Raw genomic sequence first — 18,783 nt, forward strand, 5'->3', positions numbered from 1 at the left:
TGAATCCCTTTACATGCAAGCAGGAGCTTCAAACTGCTTTATCATGAATAGACTGTTCATCATCACTACTCTGGTTATACACCCAGTCTTAACTTGTTCAGTTATGTTTTGATTCCGACCCTTAACTTTCACTATCCAAAGCCTCTGTTGTCACCTTGGTAATATCAGTTGTAGCTGTAATAACCATAATAGCAACCAGCAGTGACATTATCACATGCCGCCATTGGACAAAAGAAAAATCCCAACTACTATTGTGATTCCTAATTAATTTTCAGAGTTAACAACTTTCAAAAGAGACTGTATTGATCCATCTGTTTTGGCTTTTCCTGTATGACTTCATTTTGTTAAGTTGAGCCAACATCTCAAATACATCAAATTGGTAAAATTTTATTTCCCAAATTTGTCATCATACAATTGTCAGTTATGGGAAAGGTGAGGCAAATATGTTAATGAATGAAAAAATATTGCATTTTACAATACATCAAACCTAATCTGCATATTTTAAAAAAAGCAACAACAAAAAAAACAAAAAAAACATGCACAATACAAGATGCAGCATAAACATGGTAAACTAAGATAAAAAAGAAAAACAGAAACAAATGGAAACATGAGTAGAATTAAACTGCACAGGATGGTTGACAGCAGTTCTATAACCATGAAAATACGGAATCATAAATTAAAAATTCTCATCTTAAAACTCAAATTCCACAAGAGGAACAGTCATGAAGTTCTCCTTCAGTAGGGTCGGTCTCTGCGCTCCTGACGATGGTCCCTTTAAAAAAAAAAAAAAAAAAAAAAACAGAAAAGTAGTTAATGACAGATCTTTATATATGCACGTCTGGTTCTCACACCAAAATTGCATCAAAAGCTCTGATTACAGGTTCTCGTTATTTCTTCATTACACCTAAAATAAGGATTCTGGCGAGTCTTTAAAATATTCAATGGCAAGTGTAAGAAAACATTGAATAATTTGACTGGTTAAAGGAACTTAGTCCTACCTCATATCCATCTTGCCACCTGGTGGGCCCATTCCTCTTCCACCTCTGCCACCCATTCGGTCCATGGGTGGTCCTCCACGCCCAGCCCCACGAAACCCTCCCCTATCCATTCCACCACGGCCTCTGAATCCGCCACGGTCGCCTCCCCAGCCTCCACGGAAACCTCCAGGGCCACCTGGGCCTCCTACTCCTGCTGGCCCACCGCGGTCCATACCTCTGCCTCCACGCATTCCCATTCCACCTCTGCCTCGGTCACCTCCAGGGGGAAATGGAGGGCCACCGCCCAACCCTTCTGGTTTGGGAGCTTTGCACTGGTTACACTCCATCCTCCAGGCAAAGTTCTGGTTGCCACAACCCCTGGTAACACAGACCATTAAATTAAAAACGGATCTTTGATTGAAAAAAAAAGGGAAAAAAAGGCATCCTAGAAAACGTGACACTACAGAGGTAATACATACGGGTTAGGACACTCCCAGTCCCCAGCTCTTTGCTGCATGTTGCCGCCTGTGGGTCCACCTCTGCCCATACCACGTGGACCACCTCGTGGGCCAAACCCACCACGGTCACCTCCACGGCCCATCATACCTAATAAGATGAGTAAATAACAGCACTTTTTAATATCATATGGCTGTAATCACACCATTTGCAGTCCATCTTTAATATGCTACAGAGCTCAACTGTTTTATCTGTCATCTAAAGCAAGAGACGGAGCAGCTAAAATGTATATTTAAACTTAAAGTTTCTCATGAAGCCAAAAGCCTGACAATTTATGGAGACTAATAGAGGAAAGGTGCGCAGGTTCAAAGTCACAAAAGCACCTCACAGTATGAATGTGTGAACATTCCCTTAAGTAATCTACACCAACAAATACAACTGACATTTACCTCCACGACCCATCATGCCATCTCGCATGGGCATGCCACCTCTCATTCCACCCATCATGGGCTTTCGGCGTGCCATGGAAACCTTAAGCCTTCGGCCTTGGAACTCCTTCCCTAAATTAAAAGAAATATTAAGATAAATATAAACAACCATTTAGAAGTTATATTAGTTGGGTGCATTTTAACATGTGCTTTCAGATTTATGCATTTCTGTGATTCTTTTCAGGTCTTATGTGTCAATAAAACATACCGTCGAAGTGCTCCACAGCTGCTTTGGCACAGATCGGCTCCTCATAGGACAGAGTGGCATCTCCCTTGGGCTTTCCTGTGTCCTTGTCTGTGTATATGTTAATGGCTGGCTGACCAAGTCTGCGGTTAATCTTGAGACACAATAAGAATTAATTTTTCTCCGGTCCACATTGGTTTTGCTTACACTAGCATTCAGAGTGAAGAACTAATCTTACCCTAATTGGGCCAACGTGCTTAAAGAATTCAGCCATTTCCTCCAGGTTAGCCTTCTCAGTCAATCCTGTGATGTAGATCGTGCTGTTCTCAGAGTCATCCTGCTCTTCAGGGCGTCCTACAACAAATACAAAAAACACGAAATATGCAGTAAAAATACATCTTTTCCCACTCTCACTTCAAGAAAAGAATGCAATGTGAACTAGCAACATCAACGAGTAATATGGGGATCTACTAACAGACTACTCACCCATATCACGGTCATCACTGTTCATAGGTCCTGTAGTCCATCAGTCGGGAGGAAGAGAAACAGATTGGGAAAAGTCAGTGTGTGCAACTGAAGTTGAGTGTACAACACCTGAGGAGTACTACAACAGATAATCCAGACACTCCCTTATAGACGCAGTCAGTCATATTGGGAAGTTGAAAATGGCACCTTATGGTACACCACAATTCCCACAAGTGATATTGAATTGAAAAAATAGAACACCTCAGACCCTTTGGCAAATAATTGTGTGTCATTTGAAAAGCCTCTAAGACCAGTAAGAAATCCTCAAAAAACAAAAACCCCAGCAATTCAGCTCATGAGATTTGTTAAAGCAGTAACAGACACATTTGAGTGAAAATTTGTCATTAACCTGTCAAAACTCATTGTCAAACCATAAGCAGTGACTGAATTATACCAAGTACCCCAGAGTAGTAGAATGGTCTCAGGCATTGAAAAAAAATCCCCAATATTTTCAGATATGTTCATGTATATAAATTTTGAATACCACAATGTAAGACACATCAATACTCGAAGCATATTTGCTCAAAAAGTTTAAGGCTTTTAAAGGACTAACCAGTGTAATTCTCGTTAACTTACCACCAGGCTTACTGAAGCCACCTCTCTCTCCAGCGCCGCTATGGGGGAATAAATGGAGATATGAAGGCGTTTTCCCTTTTACAGCCACTTCCATGGCTCGAGCAAAGTGGCTTGATTGAGGGAGTAATCAAAACATTCTAACTAGTCGAACAGCAACTAAAAGCTCCCCAAAATTAAAAATACACAATCTAATTGAGGGGATAAGTGTATTAACTATGTGCCATACCGTAGCTAGCTGAGTACAATCTCAGTGACAGTTTTCAGTAGTCGATACATTTGTGCAAAAATATTTATGACTAACATATTTTCACTGCCTTTGAAAATGTGAAAAAAACCCAAACATTTGTACACAGGTAGAAAGATTTCAGATGCATCGATGGCATACATAGTTACCCAGACACAAGCCAACGCCCCATTAACATTAGTACTAACAAAATTTACAGCTGAATCAGATATGTACAAGTGTAAAAACACAATGCATCTGAAATTTCACAAGATGATCAGGTGATCACATTCACCAGGTAATAAAAAACAAAACAAAAAAAAACATAAAACAAACAAAAAAAAAATACAATTATAAAATGTTCAAGACAAAATCACACCAATTTTTTTTTTTTTTTTTTTACAGTGTTTACCAAGGTTATTTTAAATTAAAAAACAAAGACTTGGTCAATCAATATACCCATCATGCTTATAAAAACCACCATCCTCAGTTCTTGAAAAAAGGCAGACCCCGAATCTTTGTTTAAGCTCCCTCCTGCTGCTTAAGCTGGCGGCTCTGTACTGAGAACAGATACTTTTTAGAGAATAGATGCTTTTAAATGGCTCTCACTGTTACCTGTACGGTATAAATGTGACAAAGCATGTTAAAAAGTGCTCAAAAGAATGTGATCAAACATTTGTAATCCAAACCACAAAAACAATTTAAACATTTCAAAATGACATGATATGCCCCCCCACCACCTCCCCCCAGAAAACACAAAGATACCTGTGCAAAGCTAAAATGAAAATTTAAGTAGAAAAACATCTATGCTACATCTGAATTTGATAATTGTATTTAATGTTGTATTCCTATTTATGCAATGTTTTTAAGCATTCTTATTTACAGCTACTTTGGTAAGACTGAAGAGTTGCTCGGTTAGAGTCCTGTATCATAAAATAAACTGCAATATCTTAAGACTGCATTTCTGTGGATGTGTATTCACGGTATCGTGACCACAACAAGTCATGAAGAACTCCATTATTTTAAAAAGGATTACACTGTTGAACCAAAAATGATGAAACTCTCGTAAAAACTACTCTTGAAAATGAACATCTAAAATAAGAACCGATGATTCACGTGCTGACATGATGCTTTCTGACCCAAATCTCATCAAGGACTTCAAAAAAATAAAAACTCTTTCCCAATACCAAATCCTAAAAATTGACGTGAGCCTCTGTAGTGTTTGAGAAACTAAATATGCTGATTCAACAAAGTTTTTCAACTTTTCAGTTTTAGAGCAGTGATAACAAATCTAAACCAAACAAATGCACAGTACAACCTTTGGTAACCTTGATACCCCTGGCTTTTTTTGTAACCATTACAGTTTCTTTTCGGAAGAGTTAATTTGAGTTTGGGCCAAACCATTTCCAGCTGCATAGAACCATAGACAATGTGAACAAACTGTTCAAATGCCCAATCTGCATCAAGAGCAAATTTGATTGGCATCTCAATAAGGATACTGATGTAAATGTGTCAAGAACCAGCTTAATTGGGTTCTAATTTCTATATAAGACATACATTCAAAAAAGTTTAATACACCTGAATGCCAGTTTTTGTAGCATGGCTGAGATTAGACTGGACCACACTACACCAAAAACCATGGACTGAAGGTATCTGCACTAAGACAATCCCTAGAGCACCCCTAAAATAATGTTACAGTAAACAAATATTGCACGTCTGTGCAGTCTCAGTAAGTCTTGCATTTTCCTGTCAGTTTAAGATTGCTAGACCTGTTTTTCTTGTAACTTTGTCAAAATGTCTGACACCACAAAACACTGCCAGTACATGGTTGTCAAATAAAGACAGTGGATGTGTTAGAAAAACAAGTGTAATTTATATCAAATTTGCTTTCAACATGTTTTGACCTTAATGCAAGTTTACAGTTTCCACTGATGAATTTTTTAGCTTTACTGGATATTGAAATATTGACCATAAAAACCAATTTAAGAGATTCAGTATCTTTTAATACAACAGATGGCATAAAGTGATGACTTCGGGTCTTTTTTTTTTTGGACCAATGTTATAGCTACAAAAGCAGAAAAATTGACTAAAAATATTGAGAAAACCGATTTTCTTGTCTCCCTGCAGTTGATGAAATGCATTACTGAGGTCTTATTGTACCATTAGCACATCTGACTCCACTATTTTTAATGGTGCCATTTTTCCTTTTTGGTGTTACTTCCCTTCAGGCCAGTCAAATGAGGACAAATACTACCGGTGACAGCCTTACAAAAATCAACCACAAAGTGAAAACACAGGTGAATGCTTTTTAAGTAAATAAAGAAAAAGGAAAAAACCTTGTCATGGAAGGATATATGGACCCAAATATTACACTTGAGTAAGCATAAATATGTATATGAAATGCAACAATACTGCATGAGGCCAGGGTCTATTTATAAATTCCTTAAAGTATCAATGCTGTGATGTAAGGTTTGGCAGGACAAACTAAAGTTTAGTTAAGGACTCCAGCACCACAATTGGGAAAAAAAAAAAAAAAAAAAAATCTGCAGGATTTCTGCAACATCTAATTCTTCTTATACCAAATGCAAGTGCGGGATGATGCATCAAGTTGAGAAACTGATTTAAAAGGGGTTTTGTTCAGACAGTGTTTGAACCTTCCTCAAGGAAACCCATCATAATTTTGATAATGGGAAGATAATGTGACAATACAATTATATCACATTCCCTGACCAATCACGAATTTTGCAATTTCTCAGTTACCCTAACATTTTTGATATCGGCTCCTAATCAAATTATGTTTTGGATATAAACTGTTCAACCTAAATGTTTATGCACAGGTCTCTGATCAAAATCAACTTAGATTAAAAAGGAACAAACCTTTTTCTTACCTTTGGCCAAATGAGAGGTAGGGCTGAGATAAACTGGACGACAATAGCTACAATTCCTGCCAATGTTGGCATGTATTACATCTTCAATCACAGTCCTCAGACATTACAGTAGAAGCCCATAACTTATCAGCACTGACTGCTGACACATCATGAACTTCCCATTTTTAAGAGAATAAAGTTGCATAAATTGATCATAGATTACTTTGGGTTATTCCACCTGTTTCTGTTGGGGTCTTTTCTCAGCCCTGCCCCAAGTGGCCACAGCACCTGTAAAGTCAAAATATACGTGAGGTTAAGTGTTAAAGAAAGACACTTACCCCATGCCACGGCCCATGCCTCCGCGCCCACGATGCATCATTCCACCCCGATCAAAGCCATCCCTGCCAGGGCCCCTGCTCTCCCCTGCCCCGGGGTACCTTGAAGGCTCAGAGCTAGAGTAACCTGAACCTCCACCCTGGCCATCTTGTCTGTAATTATCTACAAAAGAGGAGCACAAATGCATCAAATCAGTGAGAATAAACTGATTAGTATGAATGAACATTAGAAAATAGTTCAGCAAGGATGAGAAGCAGAGCTTACTGTAATGGTTGGACTGGTTGTAACTGGGTGGTCCACCTTGCTGGCCATACTGGTTGGCTGGAGGCTGCCCATAGGAACCAGCAGCCTGAGGGGGGTAAGCAGGAGGAGCCTGTTGCTGCTGCTGGGTCTGTTGCTGGTACCCCTGCTGCTGGCCGTAGCTTGCCTGCTGGGCCTGGTAACCAGGCTGTTGCTGGCCATAGCTTGCTGGCTGGGTGTAGCTACTTTGGCTGTAACTAGCTGGCTGGCTGCTCGCATTGTAACTGATAGAGACAAAGTAAGACAGAGAATAGTGTAAAAGATAAGTACATTTTTGTTTGGAATTCACCTGTTATTTGGTTCCTAACCGACGAGTACATACCTCTGAGGTGCAGTGGGAGCAGCCTGCTGGCCATAACCAGGGTAAGCAGACTGGGCAGTATACCCTGGCTGAGAGCCATAAGACTGGGAAGCAGCTGGAGCAGCAGCAGCTGGAGTACTGTCATATCCACTGGCTCCATAACCCTGGGCTGACTGCGAGTAGCTATGAGTGGTAGACTGGGCAGCAGGATAGCCAGCTGTGGAAAACACACATCATTAGCAAAAAATCCTGTGTTCTTTTTTTTGGAGAGTGGGTTGGTTGTGACAAACTATTACACACCTAAAATTAGGGGCACTTTCGAAACAATGATCAATTAGATTCTAAAAAAAAAAAAAAAGTACACCTTTTAAACAAATACTTTCCAGACTGCAGACAAACCTGATGGTGAACTAGAATGCAACATTCATATTTACCAGTGGACAGGTCAGATTGGCATGTTTAGACATAAACAACACGCACTGTACAGTTAAGCAACATGCTGTATGTACAAAACTGTTTGAAATCTTGGGTAGCCAGACTCAAAGACATCTGCATCAGTTTTTAAAAGTATGTGAATGCGACTTACATCAAATTTATAGCTACACAATTTCAATGCAATTTTTTAGTGTCTGAACTTCATAAAAATCTTTCAAAAATCTTGAATGTTTGAGACTTATTTTGGTCTGTCCAACCTAGTCCACTCCATGTAGTTCTAAGCAGAATCACAACAGAATCAACTTTAATAACTGACCTGAAGCTGGTTGACCATATGAGGATCCATACTGTTGTTGCTGCTGAGGGTAGCCTCCAGCAGCAGGTGTTGTCTGGGTATAACTGCTGTCAGCAGCAGCAGGTTGGGCATATGATCCATAATTCTGCTGGCCATAGCTCTGCTGGTACAGGTACAATAAACAAGTAAACATTAACCCTGGGTAAACATTCTCTTTGCTCAAAAACATATCAAACTTGAATATTTAACTTTCTTATATCAGACCATCATCACAACATTTCCTTAGTTACAGCTATATTATATTTTCAACACATTTGTAGGAAATATCAGTCTTAAATATTTTCAGTCTAAATGAGAGGTATCAACTTCTTTAAAAAAAAAAATGGCTATAGTCAAACAATTAGCTAGTTATATTAGAGCTTACCTGTGCAGACTGTCCATAACTTTGTGAGGGCTGGGCAGCATATGAAGCATACCTGTAAAAACACAAAGTTTTAGCTTCAAAAAAATATAGGGTCCCCATTAAACCTCCCCATGTGACTCTTTCTCAACACTGACACTGAAGTGAGGCCATACACTCATCCGCAGTGGTTGAGGAAGTACTTAAGAGTCCATTCTGAAGTACCAATACAGCAAAGTATAAATACTCCACTAGAAGTAAAAGTGCTACACTCAAAAACCTACCAGTAAAAGTGGGAAAGCATTATCAGCCTAATGAAGTATCAGTAGTAAAAGCACTATGTATCTGACATTTGTAGATTGTCAATACTGATGCTTCACAGTGTAAGCAGCAATTGACTGATGTTGTTGCTTGAGGTGGAGCTAATTGTAAGTACTTTAAATACAGTCAGCCAGTTAGTCCCATGGGTCCTAACCTAGGGCACTGGGGCCCCTCCAAAGGTCAGATAAATATGAGAGTTGATTAATGGGTGAGGAAATAAGGAAAAAACAAATTGATACACGAATCTGCTTTCAGTTTTTGGACTTCTATATTGTTTGCCTTTTTGTGAAATACTGTATTATTCACAAGGTCACAATTCAAAATGGTCGGGAACCACTGGTTTAATATTTAACAAGGTATTGTGTTTTGTGAACAGTTCTTTCCCTCTTTTAAATCTTAATCTGAATACTAGAAACCAAAGCAGAATACAGAGAAGAAAAAAAGTAAAATATTTCACAGTGAAATGTTGGGAGAGTAAAAGAGCAAGTACTGTCCTCAAATACAATACATGAGTAAATGTACTAGTTACTTTACACCATTGCTCATCCGATGCTTACAAAAAGAGCCCCTGGGAAATATATTAAAAAACCCTTTATATTCAGTGAGGTGGATCGAGTAGTCTTACCCTTGCTGGGCGCTGGTCTGGTTGTAGGAGCTGTAATCTGTTGAACAACAGTAAGAACCTTCGTTAGCTAATGACTCAACATTCGAACAAAGCATTTTTAGCGCGCGAGCAGCACGTTGCGTAGACCGGTCGTCAGATCGCCATTCAACGACAGCACGGAAACGCTCTCTAAGCCACTCATTAAACAACACGGCGATTCAAAGCTGGCTGCAATTTATTGATACATGCATTTAATTAAAAAAAATTACTAAAATGGGTAATCTGGTATCCATTATCAACCTCTGTATGCAGAAATTATCCGGTAGAGAATAATGCAACGACTCGAGCAGATAACATGACCAGGCCTTGTGCCTAGCGCTAGCAAAGCTTCTCAATGTTCCTTTGAATATAAACCAAGAATACGGATTAGGCCGATTTAAACGCGTTAAAAATAAATCCATCCACATTTAGCTTGGATTAAAACCACAATTTCTTTAAACTCGGTATAAAATATCATAATTCTTCACTTACCCTGAGCCGACGCCATTTCAGTGTTCCTGTGCAAAACGACTGGACAGAGCTGGTTGCTAGAGAAGGACTCTTCTATTCGCGACGGCTACACAATATCGCGAGATTTGCGCGTACTCGCTTGAACAAGTGAGTCTGAATCAATTTTACGTTTGTGGCAAAATTGTATAACCTAAGATATTAAGACGTTTTATGTTTAATTTCAATGTCATGATATATCACCATAGAAAAAAAGGATGTAGGTACTGATGAGAGTGGGGCTTGGGCTCACAGAGGGATTAAATTAAGTTTACAGGAGAACAGAGGTAAATCAGTCATCACTGAAATAAGTAAAATACGATAATACTTCAATTGAGAGTCCCCTACAATATCAAAGAATAACATCAGTGAAAAGCATAGGCCCATGTACAGTCACACATGTACTACATTCAAGTGCAATTTTGAGGTATTGTTCTTTACTTTATTATTTCAGTTTTATGCAATGCCTACTTTATATTTCTACTCCATTAAATATCAAAGGGAATACTTGAAGTTTTGACCACTTCTCTTATTTGACAGTTACAGTTACAGTTTCCAATAAGAGTTTGCATATAAAACATAATCAAATACAATTCAATGTACAACATTCCCCCCACGATAAAAATCTTTTAAATAATTGTTTTAGGCTGTTTTAGGGATATTTTGGAAACTGAACTAAGCAAGTCAACAAAATACTGTGTAAAATAGTTCAAATACACCTATATGAGCTACAGTAAAACACGGTTTGCACATTGCTGCATCAATATTAACAATCTAAAAATGTAATATAATATATATATAACAACATATCAGTTACAGGGGGAATATTTCTGCAGAACAAATACAAATTCAGATTCATTTTCTCTCCTTTACTTTTTTTTAACACTTCTGCCAACATTGGAAAATAGTAAAAAATGCCTATAAAAGTAACCAAAATCCAAATCCAGTAAATCCAAAATTAAATTTTTTATCATTTAAAACAAAGAAATTTAGCAAACCTCTTAAATTTAAGAAGCTTGGACCAGTTTGGCAGTTTGCTTAGTAAATTATACATTTTGTATTGATCGACAAATATATTAAAATGGTTTCAGCCATAATAGTCATATTTATACCTGTTGGCGGCGGTAATGCGCCTTTACGGTAAAAGTTCTCAACCGCCAATAAACACAAAGAAGAAGACCACTACGTAACGTACGTAACGTAGTAAGGAAGTGGACATCTACTTAGCCTTGGCAACATTTCCACACCGGCAGTTTTCTTACTTAAGATATTTATTACTTCTTGTTTTGAGGATATTATTGTTTTAGAACATTTGATAAACTTCATATGAGTTCAGTGTCGTTGGCAGAGACGATGTGACAAGACAAATCTTAGAGGACTTTGCAGCCAGTTGTAGATGTATGCTGTTAGTATAGACTCCAACTGTAAATACCTTATCTATAACTACTACGCCGTGCTTGTTATGAGCAGCAACAGATGTTTGTTTACCAGAACTGTGCCACAAAAGGACAAGTAAGAGGAGAAATTACTGCTGATCTTAAATAATGCTTGGTCGCATGTTGACAGGATGGTTTTGGTTTGGATCAGATCGCCATGGATTCTGTCTGGGAACATCTTCATGGATAGCACTCATGCTGCTGATTTATGCTGGGGGCATCCAGGCAAGTCTCAGTTTAGGTCCAGGTGGAGACTTCCCGAGGTTCAGAGGTAACTGTCCTGTGTGGTTTTACATGCAAACCTGATATTTCAGCATTGGTGAAGTCAAATCATATAATACATTTCTCCCTCACATCTCCTCAGATCTGTTCCTGTATGCTCTCAGTCATGATGAGCTGCACTCTCTGCTGGTCAGTGTTGCTCTCCTGCTGCTGATTGGACCATGTCAGGAAAGGCGATGGGGAACAGTTGCTTTCTTCGCCCTCTCCATCATGACAATGACCATATTACCTATTCTTTACACACTGGTCCTCTTCATCCTTAGTGGCGAGGCGAGTCGTATCTGTGGTTACTCTGCGGTCCAGCTGGCTCTGTTAACAGCACAGTGTCGTCAGGTGGCACAGAGAAGGGTGCTGAGGTGTTTGCCAGTCTGGTTTCTCCCCTGGATTTTCCTGCTGATTGGTCTGCTCCTGCTGCCGGGGACACCTGCCCTGCTTCACTTCTGCGCAATATGCATCGGACATAACTGTATCCTTTCCTTTTTTGGCGTAGTTAACCACAGCACATGTGATGTCTTATTTCCCTTGATGGATGCTTTAAAGCCTCTACACACTCAATATACAAGCATATATGTGTTTTCACTTATTTTGGTTGATTAGACCTCTACTGAGAACTGTGTGACTGTTTCACTTTCCTGCTAGTTTTGTTCAACTCTTCAGAGTGGGACAATTTACAGCTTTATTACCTATTGGTATAGAAATGGTGGACATTCTGTAATTTCCACCAAGATTCTGTGAACATCAACCAAAGCAGAGGTCTTATTAGCCACAGCGAATGAAAATGCCCGAGTGCGTGTTCAGGGTCGTTAAGGTGTTTTAGAGGTGTGCCCTCTCCCACCAAATCTATAATGAAGTGTATTTCCATATAATCAACACAATGATTGTCTCTCAAGTCTTTTTTGATAATACTTAATACACCTCTCAGATCGTCAGCCCTTCATTGGGATGTTACAGGAGCTGGAGGAGGCCAGGGTCTTGGCTTTCATTTCTGATTGGGCGTATGTTCCCACTTTGGCGAGGTTCAGATTGCCCACCTACACTACCTCACAGAGGTGTGATTCATGTCATTCAAAACAAAAGTCTCTGAATGTTCACAGTGGCAGATTTTCTTTCATCTCAACTTCATCTGTCGTCACAAATCTAGATCACAGTCTCACATGACACCTGTAGATCAGGCATCTGCTCCCCCCATGAGGGACCTCTTTGTCCTGAACCACCATCCATGGATCGAGCCATCGCCTGCCTGGATAATGGAGGAGTCCGCTGCACTGTCTGAGGCAGAGGTGTTGGAGGAGCAGATGCTAAAGGCAGGGATACTGGCCTCATTACAGGACGCTCCTGATGACCCTGATGCAAAAGTGGAAGTTCCTAAATCATCAGTTTCCTCGTTGCGGTTAGTAATAATTTAATGTCACCATGTCTCATTTTCTGGGCAACGCCAGATGTTTATTGATTTTCATTAACTTAACACTGCTTTCATTACATCAGAAATGTGTTTTTATTTATGTGATTTAAAGTAATCATTAACAGTTGACTAAGTGTTTTCTCTCAGACTCCAGCAGCTGGAGAAGATGGGCTTCCCCACAGAGAAAGCTGTAGTGGCATTAGCAGCCTCAAAACAGCTAGATGGCGCCATCTCTCTGCTTATTGATGACAGCGTTGGTGAACAAGCTGTGGTGGTTTCAAAGGGAAAGAGCCCTCAGCCACCGCAGAGCACCTAGTTGACCTCACATCTCCGGACAGTATCCGGCAGTAAACTGGACTTAAATAATGCTTGGGTTTTGCTGAGCTTTAATATTGTAGATTTTCCCTGTGGGCTTCTTGTTGAACTATTTTAATGATCAGAATTTTGTTCTGTATTTGCACATCAAATGAACACTGGAGAGCGTGGATGTAATGTATTTACATTGTGATAGTGTTTAAGTGAATATTGCTGTTACACAAATGAAGACAGACAACATGTTTAAAAAACAATGAACATTATTTAATTACACCGATCATCTAGACAGGATTATCTTAACACAATAACACATTTGCAAGAAAAAACAAGTTCAAAATATGAAATGGTTACACAACAGCGTACAAAATAAACTACAGTTGATCATTTTAAATAGTTTCACAATAAGTTTGATATAAGATGAAAAAACAATCATCAAGTCTTTTCATCAGGACAGTTTAAGCAGTCTGAAGTTTACCAACACAGCAGTGGTAAAAATATGTTCAAGTTCTGTTAACAGTTTTGCTATTTGCTATTATCCTCTGTGTGTGTGTGTGTGTGTGTGTGTGTGTGTCTGTGTGTGTGTGTGTGTGTGTGTGTGTGTGTGTCTGTCTGTGTGTCTGTCTGTGTGTCTGTCTGTGTGTCTGTCTGTGTGTGTGTCTTCAAGATCTTGAAATGGAAAGCCAGGTTTCATTCTAACACATTTTGTTTCCAGAGTGCAACATGATTAATGACTGTTTCCACTCATGTGCAGCCAAACCCAGATGCAAATGTTTGCATTTTGTTTTGTTTTTTTGTTGTTGCACAGATTAAATGTAAATATACTATTGTATATTAAATCACTTTATCAGTGTGTTCTTTAAGGGGGGAAAACACTCACACCAGAAAACTACAAATCACTGTTAGCAACACATATCTCACTTAGAGTAGAGATGACTTCAATTTTTAGTGCACTACATAACATTGAGTTAAACAATATGATAGAAGTATAACAAAATTAATACTAGAAGAGGAGGTTTGTTTGTGTAATTGTGTCCTGCAGACTGTACATGCTCAATATACTTAAATAATGGAATCTCTTCAGATTGCAGTTACATTGTGAAAGCAATACAAACTCAAATCCAGTCTTTTCTCACATCTGATTTCTCCTTCAATTGATTACTCTAAATGACCCTTACAGTCCAGAACTGTTTGTCGCTCAAGGAGCGCAACAGAAGATTCAGATATTTTCCTTTTCTTTTCAAGCATGATCTGAGGCTTCAGTTCTGTAGCCAAAGAAAATGAGACACAGAAGGAGCTGCTGGGTGTATTATGTATAGATAAGTGTTTGGTTATGGCAGTGGGTGGGGGTCAAACTAGTTCTCAGGTTCCTGATGGAGGAGGAACATTGTGGAGTATCAGTGGAGTTTCCCTGAGGTGTCCCCCATCCTAAATCTGACGGTAAAGCCCAGAGATGGTATCAGATAAGGTCTAAATCTGTTGAGTGCCGATGAGACCTATAGGAGGGGGGAGTCAACCCAGCCTGTGATCCTCAGGGTGAGCAGGGGGAGCTACTTCCCTCGAACCTTGGTGTCGGAGGACAGAGGAGAAGCAAGTCGATATGGAAGCGCACCTGCTCGCTTATCTCTGTAGAAACTAGGGGAGGCTGTGCCAAACGGTCCATCCCCAGACCCTAGATCAGGCTCTGTTGAAAAAAGACAGCAGTTGGAACGGGGCCTCCCTGTCCATCAGTGAGTGTGGACGTGCACTCTATCCTCCTAATCCAAGTCTACTCTGATGCTATATCATGAGTGGGATCCTTATTTTGCTTTGACACCAGTCGGCCAGTTTTTTTTTATTAAAATGATCAATCAGCTAACTAGTCAGAACGTTCAAGGGTCATCAAACTGACTGTTGTATCAGACCAAAACCCAGTGTATAAGAAAACCAAACAGCAAATCCCAACATTGGAGAAGCAATTTTTGCTTGATAAATCACTTAAACAATTCATCAGTTATCAAAATTGCAGTTGATTGTCATCAGACAAATTATTTTATTGACTGATCACTGCAGCACTACTGGCTTGAATAACATACTTTACATCCATTGGAACACATTAACTTTCAAAGCATGATTATGCAAGATTAATCTTCCTAACATTAAACCCCCTGAAAACTTGGTTTAAAATCTTCACATTCATGCCTAAATAACAAATGTTAAAAGTAAAAAAAAATAAATATTCGGTGTTATTTATTTAATGAGTTGAGTTTTTGAGACTTCAGCAGGTCTGTTTGGGTGTGGTTTGATCGAGTTTGATTGATAGTGCTGGCGACGTCAGAAACCAAACAAGTAAATGGTCATCTGGTTTTCTTTCTAAATCCTAATTTGGTGCTTGGAAGTATCTGATATCATCATCTGAGTCCCTTCTACTTTTAACTCGTGAGAAAAGCACAGAAAATGGAAATAGCTCATCTGAAATAACCAAAAATGTTCAAACTTTGGCAGAAAGAGCTCATGTAGGACCACACCTCCCTTAGTAAGAAGCCGATTGAGGAAAATGCTTTAGGTTATCTACGCTGCCATCATACTGTAGCACCATCACCACAAAAAGAAAAAAAAGTCATACATAAGATTATATTTCTAAAAGACAAACACTTTTAAACGACTTGATCAACATTCAACATTTCAGTAACAGGAGGTAATCAGAAATTTTATGGCTCTAACTCAACATCTTGTCAAAAAGGTCAGTGAGGGCCGGCAGAGCTGTGGGTGGGGGTGTCTCAGAATTACCTGGCCAGATGATAGCCTCCAGCAGTGTCACCCTGCGAGCCAGAAGCTCAAGGTCTGCCTGCAACTCGTGGAACATCTGCAAGCTAACGTCCTATCAGAGAGCAGTGACAGGGGGACTGTGTGAGGGGGTGGAAACACCAGCCCGAGTCCTGGGGCTGCTCTCGTGACTGTTCCCACTCCCTGTCCCAGCAGTGAGGTACAGTGGGAGTTTGAGTCCCTCCCCCTCACCTTTGACCCCTGCCTAAAGCTGACCCTGCCTCAGGCCTCCTACTCACCATGAATACCGATCATAGTCTCAAGGATTAAAACCCTCTCGGCTAAGATCTTCAGCGCCTCTCTGATCTGATGTATTCCGTCCCCCTGTGAAGATAGATACAGCCGTCAAGGTAAGGAGCACAAGCCAAAGAACTGCTCGCCAAGATGCAAGTCATTTTTCTCAATACAGTTCAGCAGTTAGAAGGTTAAAACAATCCACATATCTGCCCAGCACTCTCAGACATCATCTGGTCCCTGTATTTCTCTGTATCTCCCTCATTCTCTGGCCATGCTGCTGTATGAAGTCAGTCTCTGCCATGCTGGGCTGGGCAGCATCAGCATCAACATGCACATTACAGACCAGCCTCATGTTGGTGACATAACACAGCTGAATTAACACTCTCCAGAGTTGATCATGCCATCTGCATTACTTTTGTTGGGTAGCAGTTAAGCCAGGCAAATATTTTCAGCACCACAGAGTTCATTCTTCACGCTGCGGTCACAAAAGATACCCAACGTAATCTGACAGAATGAGCTGTAGCTATAGATTTACAGTGAAATCTGATTTGTCTTTGCACTGGCTTCATGAGTCACACCTTCAAAAATAATAAAAGTAGTAGAACAAGAGAAGTAAAGCAAACGGAGGCAGCTGAAAGCATCACAAAAGATGGCATGCAGAGAATAGCTGAAGCTATTGGTGCCCAGGTGAGTGATTCTCACTATGAAGTGTTCTGGTTAGTAAGACAAACTGAGGACATACTTCATGTGTGAAGAAAAAAGGCAAAGTTTCACTGAGTCATACAGTCATTGATTACGTTTTATTTTTAGGCTCTAGGGATGACAGTGTCAGTTTGTTGGTCAGTCCACCACTCCGACTGAAACATCACAACAACTTTAGGATGGATGGTCAAACAGACATTCGTGTTCCAAGAGGCTGACGTGTAGCTATCTTGGATGGGTTGCCATGAAACTTCATACAGACATTCACTTCATGGATGAATTGTGATATTGTGATCATCTCACATTGAATTTATCCAAGTCTTTGCTTTATTGCCACATACCCACTATTATAGAGCTACTTTGCCTTATTTCTATTTTAACGGCACCGTGTTAATTTACTTATTAGACTCATTTTGTAGTTGATTTTCACATCCAGAAAAGAAAGTTTATGTGTTGCAGTACTTAAAGATGAAATCATGCAAGGTTGCATTGTGGGATAAAAGAGGAAAGCTGTATCCACTCCACTCACATCAGAGCACAACACCTCTAAGCCCAACAGGACCCACCACTGACTATGAAGTGATTTGGCATATACATTTCACACATTTTCTTTGTGAGTCAATGGAACATTTTGAAGTCTGTAAAATTAAAGAAACTGATTGAATGTAAGCAGAGCTGAATTCAGTTAAAATGGTTATAAATTTGCCTTGAGAAGGATTTTACTATATTATACATTCTTTCCGTCCATCTGAGCTGGTGCATGTTGTTACAGGATTGACACTGTTTCAGGTGTTTTGTATATCTATATGTATATGCCAAAGTCAGATGCTGAAAAGGTGACTGTGAAAGGTAGCCATGGGGACAGTAGCTTGCAGAGGGAGTCAGACAGCTTTAGGGTCAAGAGGACAGTGTCGTGACAGGGGACAGTCCAGAGCACACCCCAAGGACCGACAAAAACAAAAACACATTAACACCGAAAGATTTCACACAAAAAATCAGACAGATCAACAGCTAAAATCATATACACTCAAAAACAATGTTTAACAGACACTATGACTATCAACAGGTAGGAAAGAATGGACTTGAGAGAAACCATAACCTGAGATGTAGGTCATGGTTAGACTTCATTTAGGTCACTGAATAGATTCATCACATTGCAAAGTGAACACATGATGACATAAATAAAAATATCTTACATTTAGATTGCTCTTGTAAAATGAGAAAGAGGTAAAAAAAAAAAGGGTTAGATACACAGAGATTTAATGCTCAACAAAGGAATCTTAAAACTTTTTAGAAACTTTTTTTTTCTAACTGCCCCTCATGTCCAGACCCCGCGTCACCATGTAAACTGTGAACTACCACCAACTACTTTCTTACCGGCAAGCCCTTCTCCCCCGGCTCTCCCTTTGGACCCGGTGCTCCCTGTGAAGAGATATTAACAAAAGAAAAAAGTGAGTTTGACTTCCAAACATTAATGAACACAGAGGAGCAGTTTAGTCCAACAGAAAGAGCTCATTCTCTCCGAGACTGTGTTGTCACTGGTCAGTGTGGTTTGTAGTGCTGCTGGATAGTGTAGTTTACAGAAATATAACTAGCTATGACATGTGTTGATGTTTCCCCCTACACACTCGTTTACTCAGGCCATATTCTTAAAGGCAGCTGGGTGGAGGTGGCTTACCGGCTCGCCCCTGAATCCCCTCTCTCCTGGGTAACCTAAAGGACCCTGAAAAACCAAAGGCATGTCTCAGAGAGTTTTGTTTAAGGATGTAGATT

The 18,783-nt window shown here is 39.7% G+C and overlaps 3 protein-coding genes across 4 annotated transcripts in view; 1 reads left to right on the forward strand and 2 right to left on the reverse strand.

Moving 5' to 3' along the window:
• Nucleotides 1-371: 371 nt before the first annotated feature.
• ewsr1 (EWS RNA binding protein 1) lies at nt 372-9,875 on the reverse strand. 2 transcript variants are annotated; one of them, XM_022754305.1, is made up of 15 exons: nt 9,820-9,875; nt 9,310-9,346; nt 8,388-8,439; nt 7,985-8,123; nt 7,255-7,450; nt 6,897-7,156; nt 6,635-6,794; nt 3,207-3,244; nt 2,592-2,621; nt 2,344-2,459; nt 2,130-2,259; nt 1,883-1,993; nt 1,457-1,583; nt 999-1,355; nt 372-772 (listed from the first exon to the last, which is right to left on the reverse strand). In XM_022754305.1, the coding sequence occupies exons 1-15, from the start codon at nt 9,833-9,835 to the stop codon at nt 736-738; spliced, it is 1,806 nt and encodes a 601-aa protein (XP_022610026.1). In that variant the 5' UTR covers nt 9,836-9,875; the 3' UTR covers nt 372-735. The 2 variants fall into 2 exon arrangements, with proteins under 2 accessions (XP_022610026.1, XP_022610017.1); XM_022754296.1 differs by having other exon boundaries at nt 7,985-8,126.
• A 1,198-nt stretch (nt 9,876-11,073) lies between these two features.
• rhbdd3 (rhomboid domain containing 3) lies at nt 11,074-13,434 on the forward strand. The gene is made up of 5 exons (XM_022759381.1): nt 11,074-11,541; nt 11,635-12,018; nt 12,475-12,601; nt 12,694-12,942; nt 13,102-13,434. The coding sequence occupies exons 1-5, from the start codon at nt 11,379-11,381 to the stop codon at nt 13,268-13,270; spliced, it is 1,092 nt and encodes a 363-aa protein (XP_022615102.1). The 5' UTR covers nt 11,074-11,378; the 3' UTR covers nt 13,271-13,434.
• An 81-nt stretch (nt 13,435-13,515) lies between these two features.
• emid1 (EMI domain containing 1) overlaps nt 13,516-18,783 on the reverse strand; it is a 52,383-nt gene continuing 47,115 nt past the window's right edge. The window contains exons 13-16 of the mRNA XM_022759368.1: nt 18,689-18,733; nt 18,388-18,432; nt 16,311-16,395; nt 13,516-14,950 (exon numbers count right to left, since the gene is read on the reverse strand). Coding sequence (XP_022615089.1) covers nt 14,817-14,950; nt 16,311-16,395; nt 18,388-18,432; nt 18,689-18,733 — 309 coding nt within the window. The 3' untranslated portion in view covers nt 13,516-14,816. The remainder of the gene's footprint in view (nt 14,951-16,310; nt 16,396-18,387; nt 18,433-18,688; nt 18,734-18,783) is intronic.

This window comes from Seriola dumerili, unplaced genomic scaffold (genome assembly GCF_002260705.1).
Source record: "Seriola dumerili isolate Sdu_G_001 unplaced genomic scaffold, Sdu_1.0 BDQW01000017.1, whole genome shotgun sequence".
NCBI lineage: Eukaryota > Metazoa > Chordata > Actinopteri > Carangiformes > Carangidae > Seriola > Seriola dumerili.